We start from the raw sequence: 13,995 nt of genomic DNA, 5'->3' as shown, positions 1-13,995 counted from the left end.
TCACTACGCTTTAGTTAGATGTTTTTCAGCACATGAAAATCTTCCCGCCCCTAGTAACCCAGTTGATAACTGCAAAAGTTTCCCCAAATTTTGAATTTTGCCAGTTCAAAACCATTTGTCCCTGCCGTAGAAATATAATTGAGAGAAGACTGAACCGAAAAAACAACGCTTCAACCTTTAACCTCTTCTTTCGGTTGCCCGGAGACACACACACACACACACACGAATACACGAGACACCCACAACACACACATTGGCAACTGCTTTATCGATAAGTTTGTTTGGTTGTTGGACCGTAGAACGCCAATAGCTCAGTTGGCAGGAAAGACCAAGCCGAAGTGGTTCTTATTCTTAGCAGAGGAATCGAAGCAGAGGAAGAAGCACCGGCAGCAGTATGGTGAGCAATAAGTTGTTAAATCACATTAACAAAGCAGTGCACCCATTCGGCCGCCTTATGGCCGCACTGCTTGGCCAGCAGCAGTTTCCGCCTCTATCCGATTTCCGGTTCCATGCCGCTGCTCCTTTTGGTCTCAGCTTTTCAGATTTTTTTTTTCAGTTGCACTGCAAGCGGCGCATTCAATTTTTCATGCCAAGCCAGGCTGTTGCTGTTGCTGCATATACAAACTGCACTTTGCGAGTGGGCTACAGTGAAGCCTCGGCAAGGCGCTGTCCTGCTACTGCTAGTCAAAATGTCAACGTTGGTATGGCGCATTCATTTCAAAGCAACTTTAGTAGTCGTTCTGTCTATATAAGAACATATGTAGGGAGAACCTAAGTTAGTATAACTATTCCCTTTACAGTGGCTCCACTGTGTATTTATAGCAGTCAAGCAGGAGTCCTCCTCTCCAACTCCTGCTGGTTGTCTATTTTCGATCATTTGTTTATGTATAGACCTGCCCCCAACATATATCCGCCTTTTTTCCATCGGCTACATATATATGTTTATATTTATATTTATATTTATATATATATATATATAAATATATACATTGCGCCTTTGGACATGCGAAAGCGCGGTTGGCGACGGGCGCAGGCGGCTTCGAAAATTTTTGAATAATTTGCAGTCATAAAATATGCAATAAGCCAGCAGCCAACAGCCAACAGCTGTTGCGAAATTGTTTTGAAAGCCGCGCCATCACATTATTTAAAGCAACGATGGCAGTTGCCCGCTTTCTCCGCCTTTCGCTGCCTTTCTCCCACGTGAAGGGAATCGAATTAAACGTTGTTAAAGGATTTAAAGTGCGAAAAATAGTGGCGAACTGCAGACGACAATTGCACAGTCAGTACCCCATTTCCATTCTCCTGCGAGTAGAACTCTTTCAATTTGCATAGACAAATGTGGAAATTCTTTGCTGCAAGTTCAGCCGAGACTTCAAGTTGAGTTTCCTGCTCGGCTCGGATTCTTTAAATGAATTAAATAAGATTTTCTCTTGTAACGTGCGTTCTCTTTTGAGATTAAAACTAAATCAAAATAATAATTTCATTTGAACTTATTTTCTTACAGCCGCCTAAAGGGAAAAAGGGCAAAAAAGGCAAAAAATTGCCAGGTAAGTAAAAAGCTCGAGTAAACTGCACTTTAGCATAGATTTATGAATTCCCAAATTTAACTACTTTGAACGGTAATTGAAGTGAAGGATATCAGTTAATTGTTGCAAAATTCATTTAGTGCCCTCTTTAAGAACACCGGCTGTTAAAGACCCTCAACGAGTAGACAAACTGAACAAGGACGAGGACTGCCTGGCAATTCATTTTCGGAACATTAATGGCAGCAGGGTGCCACCACTGGGTAGTTGGGTAGTTGGATATCTGGGCAGCCGGAATGGCGGACATTGGTCATTCAGGGCAATTTATAAAGGCCAAGCAAAACAATTAGTAAATAACGATAATCTGCGTGAGGAGAGAAGCAAAAGAGAAGGCAGGACGCGGGCGCAACGATAGGGACGATAGGAGCGTTGAGGACAAGAAATTCCCGATGCAATTGCTCTGACTGCAGCCTTGCAGTCAGAAAATTTAAAGGCAAAAAATGGGGAGGGGGGGTTCCAAACTGACCACTTAATTTGCACGAGTGAGCACACTGTAGGTTCCACAAATACCCAACCATCCTCCGCTCTCTGGGATCTCTCTAACGCACATAATTGTTTCTGTGCGTGCACTGAAAAACGCTCTTACTCGTGGAACGCAAGGAAACTCCTAGTGTATCGTATTATTATAGTTATATCATCGATTTGTTTATGCCACACACTTATCTTAACACATGTCTCTAAATAGTTTACACGCGCTCCTTCACTTTGACTTCAAATTGTCTTTGCAATGCAATGTCTTTGGTCTTTTTTCCACCGTGTGGCATCTAGTTCGTCTCCTGGTAGTCCTGTTGGTCCTGTTGGTCCTAGTAGCCCTTCCTAGGCCGAGTCCTGGCACCAGCCGGCCAACGATGCCAATTACAGAAAACAATTACAACACGGTCTGCTGTTGGGTCACATATGCGGGCAGCGGCTAAGGGAAGGGGGGGGGGGGGCGTGGCAGGGGTAAAAATGGACGAAAAAGGGGCAAAAGGGGGGGGGAGGAGAGGGTAACCAGGCGTGCCGCTCTCATTAAATAGCCATAAGGACGGGAGCCCCCAATATGCGGACTAAACTTTTCACGGACCCCTAGCCCAATATTAGAAAATAACCAAGACAAAAAAATTCCTGTTCACACATGAACACGAATATATTTAAAGACTTACAATTTTGGGCTCCGTTCATATCTTATGTAAATGAATCGAGAGCGATAAATTATATTTAGGATTTTGTTATCTAAGGCGACATGGGTGCATTGCTCAAAAACATGTAATTTAAGTGCACACTACATGAGTCAGTCACTTGAGATCGTTCCCCGCCTCCTAAAATAGTCCCTTAGTGGGAGACCACAGATAAGGTCCTCGCCGCTCAAGATAGGCAGATGTGCCCGAGCGTGGGACCTCGATAAGGCGGGGACTATTTACGTAGGCCTCTGCGTAGGCCATTTACTTTAAGATGCGATTCTCATGTCACCTATTTAAACCGAAGATATTTCCAAATAAAATCAGTTTCTTACAAAAACTCAACGAGTAAAGTCTTCTTATTTGGGATTTTACATTTGGTCAATCGAGCCTTTAATCGACTCTGCAGTTTCCCCCTACCAAAGGTAAGGAACTCAGAGAAAGGCCAGCTCCTTTAAGCATCTTACAGCTAAAGGTAGCAAAAATAAGTGACTCTTGTTTCCCCCTACCAAAGGTAAGGAACAGAGTATAAATATAAAAAGCAAAAGATACAAAAGAATCTTTTATGTTTTAAAACAAGCACCTTATAGTCTATAGCTAAAGGTTGCTTTGTGTACCATTATAAATTGTGGTAAGGCGTGCTTGAGGCCATACATCAGCAATTGTGAAATTAAAAAGTGCATAACAAAAGTGCCTTATAAATGCTCTAATAGCATTAAATCAGCTCATAAATAGAGTGCAGTGTATATGCCATAAGAGCATAAATTAAATAAAAAGTGCCTGAAAACAGTGCCTTATAAATGCTCTAATAGCATTAAATCAGCTCATAAATAGAGTGCAGTGTATATGCCAAAAGAGCATAAATGCCGAAATAAATGGCTAAAAAACAAAAAATCTGACTGGACTACAAAAATAATAAAACGTGCCAAAAAAAAAAAAAAAAAAAAAAAAAATCATCTTTAAACATCGACGGAGCCTTAAAGAAGAGAAGGAAGTCAAATTCAAAGGAGCCTCTACCAGCAGCAGAAGCAGCAACAACAGCAGCAGCAGAAGCAGCAACAGCAGTAGCAACAGCAGCAACAACAGCAGCAACAGCAGCAGCAACAACAACGACATCAGCTAAGTCAAAACAAGAATTTTCTGTTTATCCAAACACACATATATATATAAATACATATAAAATACATATACACGTACTATATATATTAAGAAATTACAAAAAATTTTCAAAATGATGTCAGAAAAGACTATTCAATTCCTTAAGAAGCAGTCCGAAATTATTTTGGAAATTAGAAAGTTGGAAGTAAAACCAACATTAACAGATGTAGAAATTCTAAAATTAAATGAGCTTCAAAAATGTTTCATTGCTAATCATAGCAATTTGTTAAAGATCGGCGTTGTCGATCATGAATATTTTAACGCGAAGCAGTATGATTTAATAATGATGGTGTTAGAAAAAATTAAAAATAAAAATGAAAAAATTAAGGGCGAGTCGGTAGAAAACACTTTCCCTAAATCAAACACTGTCCCTAAATCAAACCCTCCCCCTACATTAAACCTTGAAATGCGTGGTCACCCTGAAAAAGAGGGTATAGCACAAAACAACGCTTTAAAAGTAGAGCAGGCATTTCGTAATAATGTTGGCCAATTTCGAGTATATCTAGAAGATACGTCTAAACTAATAGACAGTAGTCCAGATTTCCTTAAAATAAGGAAAAATAAAATTGAATTTTTATGGCATAAAATAGATAACCTGATTGAACAGGTGAATAGTCATTTTGAGAGTTCGCTATTCGAAGAAGAAATTAGCGAACTTGAATTTGACAAACAAAATATTCTTACAGCCATTAATAGTCGACTCAGTGGCACAATAAATAAAGCTGAAATGTCGACGGTTGTTAAGGCGAAGGAGTTACCAACCCTGCCTAAAATACAGATTCCCACCTTCTTTGGTGATTCCAAAGAATGGGATCTTTTTAATGAACTCTTTACAGAGCTCATACATGTGAGAGAGGATCTCAGTCCTTCTCTCAAATTTAATTATCTAAAGTCAGCATTAAAAGGAGAAGCCAGAAATGTGGTTACTCATTTACTGCTCGGCTCTGGAGAAAATTATGAAGCCACTTGGGAGTTTTTGACCAAGCGATATGAGAATAAAAGAAACATATTCTCAGATCATATGAATAGGCTTATGGATATGCCAAATTTAAATTTAGAATCCAATAAGCAAATAAAGACATTTATTGACACGATTAACGAGTCAATTTATATTATAAAATTAAAGGCACAATTACCAGAAGATGTGGATGCAATTTTCGCTCACATAATTCTTCGGAAATTCAATAAAGAATCACTCAATTTATATGAAAGCCATGTTAAAAAGACAAAAGAAATACAGGCACTTTCTGATGTCATGGACTTTTTAGAGCAAAGGCTCAATTCTATATCATCATTCTCACAGGAAGTAAAACCTGTAAAGAAAATGATTAATAATAACAAGAATAAAAATTATAGTGACAATTGTGCATATTGCAAACTACCAGGGCATTATTTAATTCAATGCCATAAATTTAAAATAATGAATCCAGCAGAACGGTCTGACTGGGTAAGAAAAAATGGGATTTGCCTAAGATGTCTGAGGCATCCGTTTGGTAAAAAATGTATAAGCGAGCAGCTTTGTTCGACTTGTCGTAAACCTCACCACACGTTACTTCACTTTGCAGGTCATAATCCAGAAAAAGTGAATACGTGTAGAACAACAGGTCAAGCCTTGTTGGCCACGGCCTTGATTCAAGTAAAGTCGAGGTATGGAGGCTTTGAACAATTAAGAGCATTGATTGATAGTGGCTCTCAAAGCACAATTATTTCAGAAGAGTCTGCACAGATTCTAAAATTGAAAAAATTTCGGTCTCATACTGAAATAAGTGGAGTATCTTCCACAGGAACGTGCATCTCCAAGCACAAAGCGGTTATTTCGATAAGAAATTCTCCGAAAAATTTAGAAATTGAAGCAATTATTCTCCCAAAACTTATGAAGGCACTTCCAGTCAACACGATTAATGTTGATCAGAAAAAATGGAAGAACTTTAAATTAGCCGACCCCGATTTTAATAAACCGGGTCGCATTGATTTAATCATTGGAGCAGACGTATATACTCACATTCTGCAAAATGGAGTTATAAAAATAGACGGTCTCCTTGGGCAAAAAACTGATTTCGGGTGGATAGTTTCTGGATGTAAAAAATCCAAAGGAAAAGAAACCATTGTAGCCACAACAATAGAAATAAAAGAGTTAGATCGCTACTGGGAAGTGGAAGAAGAAGAAAAAGATGATATCGAGTCTGAAATCTGTGAAAATAAATTTATCAAAACGACAAAAAAAGATTCAGATGGGCGATACATTGTGTCAATTCCATTCAAGGAGGATGTCACCTTAGGAGATTCAAAGAAACAAGCGATAGCTCGTTACATGAATCTGGAGAAAAAACTAAAAAGAAATGAAAAACTTAAGGTTGACTACACTAAATTCATGAATGAATACATGGATTTAGGACACATGATTGAAGTGAGTGATGAAGGCAAATATTTTTTACCGCACCAGGCAGTGATTAGAGATTCAAGCCTTACGACCAAATTGAGAGTAGTTTTTGATGCTTCAGCAAAAACTACGAATAACAAAAGTTTGAACGACATAATGTGGGTTGGGCCACGAGTTCAAAAAGATATTTTTGACATTATTATTAAATGGAGAAAATGGGAATTTGTTGTTTCGGCAGACATTGAAAAGATGTACCGACAAATTAAAATAGATAATAATGATCAAAAATATCAATATATTTTATGGAGAAATTCTCCAAAAGAAAAAATTAAAACATATAAATTAACCACAGTCACTTACGGAACTGCATCTGCACCATATTTGGCTACCAGGGTTCTGGTAGATATTGCAGATAAATGTAAAAACCAAGTTATTAGTGCAATAATTAGGAATGATTTCTATATGGATGACCTAATGACTGGAGCTGATTCGGTAGAAGAAGCTAATAAATTAATAACATTAATTCCCCATGAATTGCAGAAAGTTGGATTCAACTTAAGGAAATGGATTTCCAACAATTCCAAAATATTAACCACTGTGGAGGACACAGGGGACAATAAGGTTCTCAATATTATCGAAAATGAATGTGTTAAAACTTTAGGACTAAAATGGGAACCTCAAAAGGATTTATTTAAGTTCAGCGTAAATTGTAATGATGAATCAAAAAATATAAATAAGCGCGTTGTGTTATCAACGCTAGCAAAAATATTTGATCCGTTAGGATGGTTGGCACCAGTCACGGTTTCAGGAAAACTTTTTATTCAAAAACTTTGGATAAATAAAAGTGAATGGGATCAGGAATTATCCATAGAAGATAAAAATTATTGGGAAAAATATAAAGAAAATTTATTATTGTTAGAGAATATTCGAATCCCAAGGTGGATTAATTCAAACAGTTCTTCAGTCATTCAGATTCACGGATTTGCGGACGCCTCCGAAAAAGCATATGCTGCAGTAGTCTATGCTAAAGTAGGACCTCATGTTAATATAATAGCTAGCAAAAGTAGAGTCAACCCTATAAAAAATAGGAAGACAATTCCCAAACTCGAGCTGTGTGCAGCTCACCTGCTTAGTGAATTAATCCAAAGACTAAAAGGATCAATTGACAATATAATGGAGATCTATGCTTGGAGTGATTCCACGATTACCTTAGCATGGATTAACAGTGGTCAAAGTAAGATCAAATTTATAAAAAGAAGAACGGATGACATTCGGAAATTAAAAAATACTGAATGGAATCATGTTAAGTCAGAGGATAATCCAGCAGATTTAGCATCCAGGGGAGTGGATTCTAACCAGTTGATCAACTGTGATTTTTGGTGGAAAGGTCCGAAATGGCTAGCAGACCCAAAAGAACTTTGGCCTCGGCAGCAGTCTGTAGAAGAACCTGTCTTAATAAATACGGTATTAAATGACAAAATAGATGATCCTATTTACGAATTAATAGAAAGGTATTCCAGTATAGAAAAACTTATACGTATAATAGCATACATAAATAGATTCGTGCAGATGAAAACAAGAAATAAAGCCTATTCATCAATTATTTCAGTAAAGGAGATAAGAATAGCGGAAACAGTTGTTATTAAGAAACAACAAGAATACCAGTTTAGGCAAGAGATAAAGTGCCTTAAAATCAAAAAGGAAATCAAGACAAATAATAAAATATTGTCATTGAATCCATTTTTGGACAAGGATGGGGTTCTAAGAGTTGGAGGAAGATTGCAAAATTCCAATGCAGAATTTAATGTTAAACATCCAATCATTTTAGAAAAATGCCACCTAACAAGCTTATTAATAAAAAATGCTCATAAGGAAACATTGCATGGAGGGATAAACCTAATGCGAAACTATATCCAAAGAAAGTATTGGATTTTCGGGTTGAAAAATTCGTTGAAAAAGTATTTAAGAGAATGTGTAACGTGTGCAAGGTATAAACAAAATACAGCTCAGCAAATAATGGGTAACTTGCCAAAATATAGAGTGACGATGACATTCCCGTTTCTTAATACTGGAATAGATTACGCAGGTCCTTATTATGTTAAATGTTCAAAAAATCGTGGCCAAAAAACATTTAAAGGATACGTTGCTGTATTCGTTTGCATGGCCACCAAAGCCATACACTTAGAAATGGTAAGCGATCTAACTTCAGACGCATTTTTAGCAGCACTCAGAAGATTTATTGCTAGACGGGGAAAATGTTCCAATATCTATTCAGACAACGGAACAAATTTTGTAGGAGCTGCAAGAAAATTAGATCAAGAGTTATTTAATGCAATACAAGAAAATATAACGATTGCAGCGCAGCTTGAAAAGGACAGGATTGATTGGCATTTTATTCCCCCGGCAGGACCTCACTTCGGAGGTATTTGGGAAGCTGGAGTTAAGTCAATGAAATACCATTTAAAGCGTATAATCGGCGACACTATTTTGACTTATGAAGAAATGTCAACTCTTTTATGTCAAATAGAAGCATGCTTAAATTCAAGGCCATTATACACTATAGTTAGTGAGAAGGACCAACAAGAAGTTTTAACACCAGGTCATTTTTTAATTGGAAGACCACCTTTAGAAATAGTCGAACCAATGGAAGATGAAAAAATCGGAAATTTGGATAGGTGGAGACTTATCCAAAAAATGAAGAAAGATTTCTGGGTTAAGTGGAAAAGTGAATATTTGCATACGCTCCAGCAAAGGAATAAATGGAAAAAGGAAATTCCTAATATAGAAGAAGGGCAAATAGTTTTATTAAAGGATGAGAATTGTCATCCTGCAAGATGGCCTTTAGGAAAGGTGGAAAAGGTGCATAAGGGGAATGATGATAAGGTCCGAGTGGCTAAAGTAAAGATGCAGGAAGGATATATCACTAGACCCATTACTAAAATTTGTCCCTTGGAAGGAATAAAGTCTGTTGACAAAAATGAGGCTGACCAAGAGCCAAAAAGACGAACTAGAGCGACATCGGGAATGTCCAAGATCGGAATCATTATGGCAATGTTGTTGTTTGTGTTAAGTTGTCAAGTTTCTAGCGCATTACCTAAAGATATAGCACCAAGATATTCTATAGACAAAATAAATAAAACCTCAGCAATATATCTAGACCCGCTAGGAGATGTTGAGATTGTGAGTACTTCTTGGAATTTGGTTATCTATTATAAAATGGATCCATATTTTAAAATGTTAACAAAGGGTAATGCGCTTATACAAAGTATGAGGAAAGTTTGCGAAAGACTTCATAGCTTTGAAGAGCAATGTAGTCTAGTCTTAGATAATATGCAAAGTCAGTTATCGGAACTTGAAGAAAACAATAAATTGTTTATGATGCAGTCTAGATCTAGAAGCAAGCGTGCCCCTTTCGAATTTATGGGTTCCTTGTATCATATTTTATTTGGTATAATGGATGAAGATGATAGAGAGCAATTAGAAGAAAATATGAAGAATTTGTTAGATAACCAGAACAACCTTGATAAACTAATTCAAAAACAAACATCTGTGGTTGATTCAACTTCTAATCTATTAAAGAGAACAACAGAAGATGTTAACTCCAATTTTAGAAGTATGCAAATAAGAATTGAGAACATGACAGAAGTTCTTAAAGAAAATTATTATGTTTATAAGGAATCAATAAAATTCTTTATGATTACGAAACAGCTACACTCATTGATTGAAGAAGGCGAAAAAATTCAAGCAGGCATTATAAGCCTGTTGATTGATATTAATCACGGTAGGCTAAATACAAATATTCTCAGGCCAAATCAGCTTAAAAAAGAAATTGCCAAAATTCAGCAGAGTCTTTCAGAGAACCTAGTAATTCCAGGAAAACGGTCAGGTACGGAACTTAAGGAGGTGTATACACTGTTAACAGCCAGGGGTTTATTCATCGACGATAAATTGATCATTAGTGCAAAAGTGCCTCTGTTTAGCAGGCATCCATCCAAATTGTTCAGGCTTATTCCGGTGCCAATTCGAAATGAAGATCGGATAATAATGGTGCATACAACGTCCGAATATTTAATTTATAATTTTGAGATAGATTCCTATCACATAATGACGGAAGCCACATTAAATCAATGTCAGAAATGGCAACTAAATAAGAGAATATGCAAAGGAAGTTGGCCCTGGAATTCAGCGAATGATAATGCATGTGAGATTCAGCCTCTAAAGCCAGATAAAGCGGCGAACTGCATCTATAAAACAGTAGTCGACTCTAAAAGTTACTGGGTAGAGTTAGAAAAGAAAAGTAGTTGGTTGTTTAAGGTTCCTGCGAATTCAAAAGTCCGTCTGCAATGTACTGGCTCTCAAATTGAATTGTTTGATTTGCCTCAGCAAGGAGTTTTAAGCATTGCGCCATATTGTACGGCAAGAACCGACGATAAAATTCTAGTTGCCCACCATAACATTCAGTCCGAAAGTGAAGAATTATTATCAACACCTTATATAGGAGAAGTTAGTGGAGTGCCGAAGATTATTTGGGATCCGCTGAAACTATCAATATTAAATCATACTGAGGAATTTGAACGATTGAATAATGAAATTAAATTTATGAAAGAGAACCATCAAAAATTGAAAGATTTACATTTCCATCATATTTCCGGACATGCTGGATTAATTATTGCTTTAATACTAATGATAGTATTAATAATATATTTCATACGGAAATGTGCTGTGCAACAAAGAATGCAAGCAATAACCTTTGCAGGTCCGTTGCCAGTACTATAAATATCAATAGTAAATAAACAATAAAATAATATAACAAATAAAAATATACAGTCCACTAATAGAAAATGTACTTCTACATAGAAAAAGCAAAATGTTTAAAATAAGTTAATTGAGTACAAATTGTTGAATTAAAAATAATATAAACCATAATTGTAATCCAATAAAATTAAAAGCCAGAAAAACTAGGCCCATTGAAATCTTAGTTGCAAAATAAATGAACATATATCAAATAAATACAGTCCACTACTGTTATAAATGCAACTAATATACTAATGTACATCTCAGCTTTGCTGGCCCTTTGGCAGAATGTTCACACATGAACACGAATATATTTAAAGACTTACAATTTTGGGCTCCGTTCATATCTTATGTAAATGAATCGAGAGCGATAAATTATATTTAGGATTTTGTTATCTAAGGCGACATGGGTGCATTGCTCAAAAACATGTAATTTAAGTGCACACTACATGAGTCAGTCACTTGAGATCGTTCCCCGCCTCCTAAAATAGTCCCTTAGTGGGAGACCACAGATAAGGTCCTCGCCGCTCAAGATAGGCAGATGTGCCCGAGCGTGGGACCTCGATAAGGCGGGGACTATTTACGTAGGCCTCTGCGTAGGCCATTTACTTTAAGATGCGATTCTCATGTCACCTATTTAAACCGAAGATATTTCCAAATAAAATCAGTTTCTTACAAAAACTCAACGAGTAAAGTCTTCTTATTTGGGATTTTACAATTCCCTTTGGTAATTAGCTTTAAAAGGGCTAGTCGTATCCTTTGTTTTCATTTCAAATCATTTAGCTAAATTTTCGTCTGCCTATATTCCTGCTTAGTGCTCATCGATGGCGTGGACACCTCGGCGATGACTCGCGACCAGCTGGAGGCATTTGCTCTCCGGCTAAAAGCGGAAATGGATCGTGAGCGGGAGGAGCGTAACTACTTCCAGTTGGAGCGGGACAAGATTCGCACTTTCTGGGAGATCACGCGCCAGCAGCTGGGTGAGTGAATACCAGGGGATTTTGCCACCTTTCCTCCATTTTTTTTTTTTTTTTGTTTTGTTTTTAGATGAGACCCGCTACGAGCTGCAGCAGAAGGACAAGGAGATCGAGGCCACGCAGGATCTGGCGGATATCGATACCAAGCATGTGATGCAGCAGATGAAGCATCTGCAGTTTGAGAACCACAATAGGCTCGGTGAGGTTCGGGCTGAGGCGATGACCCAACTAAAGCTGGCGCAGGAGCACCATGTTCTGCAGGAAAACGAGCTTCAGCGGGACAAGCGACAGTTGCGCCGAATGCTGCGCGAAAGAATGGAGATGAGCGAGATGCAGCTGCGCCAAATGGAGGCTCACTTCAATGAGAAACTGCTGTAGGTATTATTATCGCAGAAATATGAATCATATTCTCACGTTTTTTTTTTCCCATTGTTTTCGTGCGCTGGCAGAGAGCAGCGCATCACCTTCGAACGCGAGCGCAAGGACAACGAGATGCTGCACGAGGAGAAAATGATCGAGCAGAAGGCCAAGCTAGACCTTTTCTACGGCACACAAATGTTCGAGGTAGAGGAGCGAAAGAACCAGCAGATAAAGGACCTACAGGACCACCATGACCTAGCCTTTAACGATATGAAGAACTATTACAACGATATCACGCTTAACAACCTGGCGCTAATTGGCAGCATGAAGGAGCAGCTAGAGCATCTGCGCAAGCAGGCCGAGAGATCCGATAGAATCGCCGCAGACACGGCAGCTGAGAATCGGCGACTGAAGGAGCCTTTGGAGCATGCCAATATCCAGTTGAACGAGTATCGTCGCAAACTGGAGTTCTACGAGCGGGATAAGCAGCAATTGAGTCGCCTCAAGACGCGCAACACTCGGCTGGAAAAGAAGGTGAAGGGTCTCACTTGGGAGGCGGAAACTCTGATCCTGCGCAACGACTCGCTGGTGGCAGAACGGGAGGGCCTGAAGGAGCGTTTCAACGACGTGATCGTCGAGCTGCAGCAGAAGACAGGACTAAAGAATGTCCTTCTGGAGCGCAAGATTGCCGCATTGATGCGCGAGGATGAGAAGCGCAGCATTGTCCTACACGAAACGATTGCCACCTGCGCTCCCAATTTCGCCGAAAAGTTAACCAGCTTGGATGAACGGGTGGGCAACATCATCGATGAGAAGAACAAGATAATCCTTGACCTGCGCTATGAGGTAACTAAGGCGCGAAAGGCACACGACGATCTACTGGAAACCTACGAGTGCAAGCTCAAGCAATATGGTGTGCCCACTGACGAGTTGGGCTTCAAGCCCATCAGGAATCGGGACCAACAGCAGCTGTACGTGTGCGGTCCTGCGGGAATAATCACCGAGAATAAGTAGGACCTGCTGAAGAAAAGTCATATTCACAAGTCGGATTAAGAAAATATATCGAGGCGGGGAAGGAATTCAAAACCAGAAGAAACAAAACTTACTCCAGAACAAAAAGAAGTAAAGGGGATTAGCTGAAAACTCTAGAAGCAAAAGGACAAACAAAAAAACGATCGAATTATATTTTTATCAATTAGAAAACAGTTCATGGAATAATGGGAAAGGCATAATGGAACGCACTTTACTTGGTGATCATATAAAAATATACTCTACAACGCAAATGGAGAATTTCATCAAGAAGAAAACGAGGAGGAAAATCCAATGGAAAATCAAATGAAAAATCCAATGGAAAATCCAATGAAAAATCCCACCTTGGTAGGCGCAGAAAATGTAAATTGTTAGTGCTGCTTGGTTTCTTTAAGAATTTATTCATTCTGTGCCTATCTGGAGTGTATTATGTAAACTCCCCCGCCCCTCAAAAATAATACGGAAGCAATAAAACGTTTACCAACGTACGTTGATTAATCTATTTTATTTATTCAAAATCTTACTATCTACACATCCCATTAACCAAGTTAATCAAA

At 38.3% G+C, this 13,995-nt stretch overlaps 1 protein-coding gene and 1 long non-coding RNA gene across 4 annotated transcripts in view, besides 1 other annotated feature; one reads left to right on the top strand and one right to left on the bottom strand.

Annotated features, from left to right (window-relative positions):
- Positions 1–13,995, bottom strand: part of lncRNA:CR44999 (long non-coding RNA:CR44999) — a 149,629-nt gene that overhangs the window by 17,852 nt on the left and 117,782 nt on the right. The window lies entirely within an intron of this gene.
- Gas8 (Growth arrest specific protein 8) lies at positions 85–13,925 on the top strand. 3 transcript variants are annotated; one of them, NM_001297912.1, is made up of 5 exons: positions 85–397; positions 1,505–1,547; positions 11,888–12,052; positions 12,120–12,423; positions 12,499–13,925. In NM_001297912.1, exons 1-5 carry the CDS (start codon positions 395–397, stop codon positions 13,421–13,423), a joined length of 1,440 nt encoding a protein of 479 aa, NP_001284841.1. In that variant the 5' UTR covers positions 85–394; the 3' UTR covers positions 13,424–13,925. The 3 variants fall into 3 exon arrangements, with proteins under 3 accessions (NP_001284841.1, NP_570065.2, NP_001284840.1); NM_130709.2 differs by having other exon boundaries at positions 12,499–13,502; NM_001297911.1 differs by lacking the exons at positions 85–397; positions 1,505–1,547 and adding an exon at positions 11,763–11,799.
- Positions 2,689–11,789: a mobile genetic element.

The sequence above is a fragment of the Drosophila melanogaster genome, chromosome X, assembly GCF_000001215.4.
Source record: "Drosophila melanogaster chromosome X".
NCBI lineage: Eukaryota > Metazoa > Arthropoda > Insecta > Diptera > Drosophilidae > Drosophila > Drosophila melanogaster.
This window is presented reverse-complemented; position numbering and strand designations above follow the sequence as displayed.

Excerpts from the sequence above, each read along its gene's own strand:
- Gas8 (NM_001297912.1), top strand. Across the intron at positions 12,053-12,119 it reads GATCACGCGCCAGCAGCTGG|ATGAGACCCGCTACGAGCTG; the intron begins GTGAGTGAATAC and ends TTTTGTTTTTAG. Across the intron at positions 12,424-12,498 it reads CACTTCAATGAGAAACTGCT|AGAGCAGCGCATCACCTTCG; the intron begins GTAGGTATTATT and ends GTGCGCTGGCAG.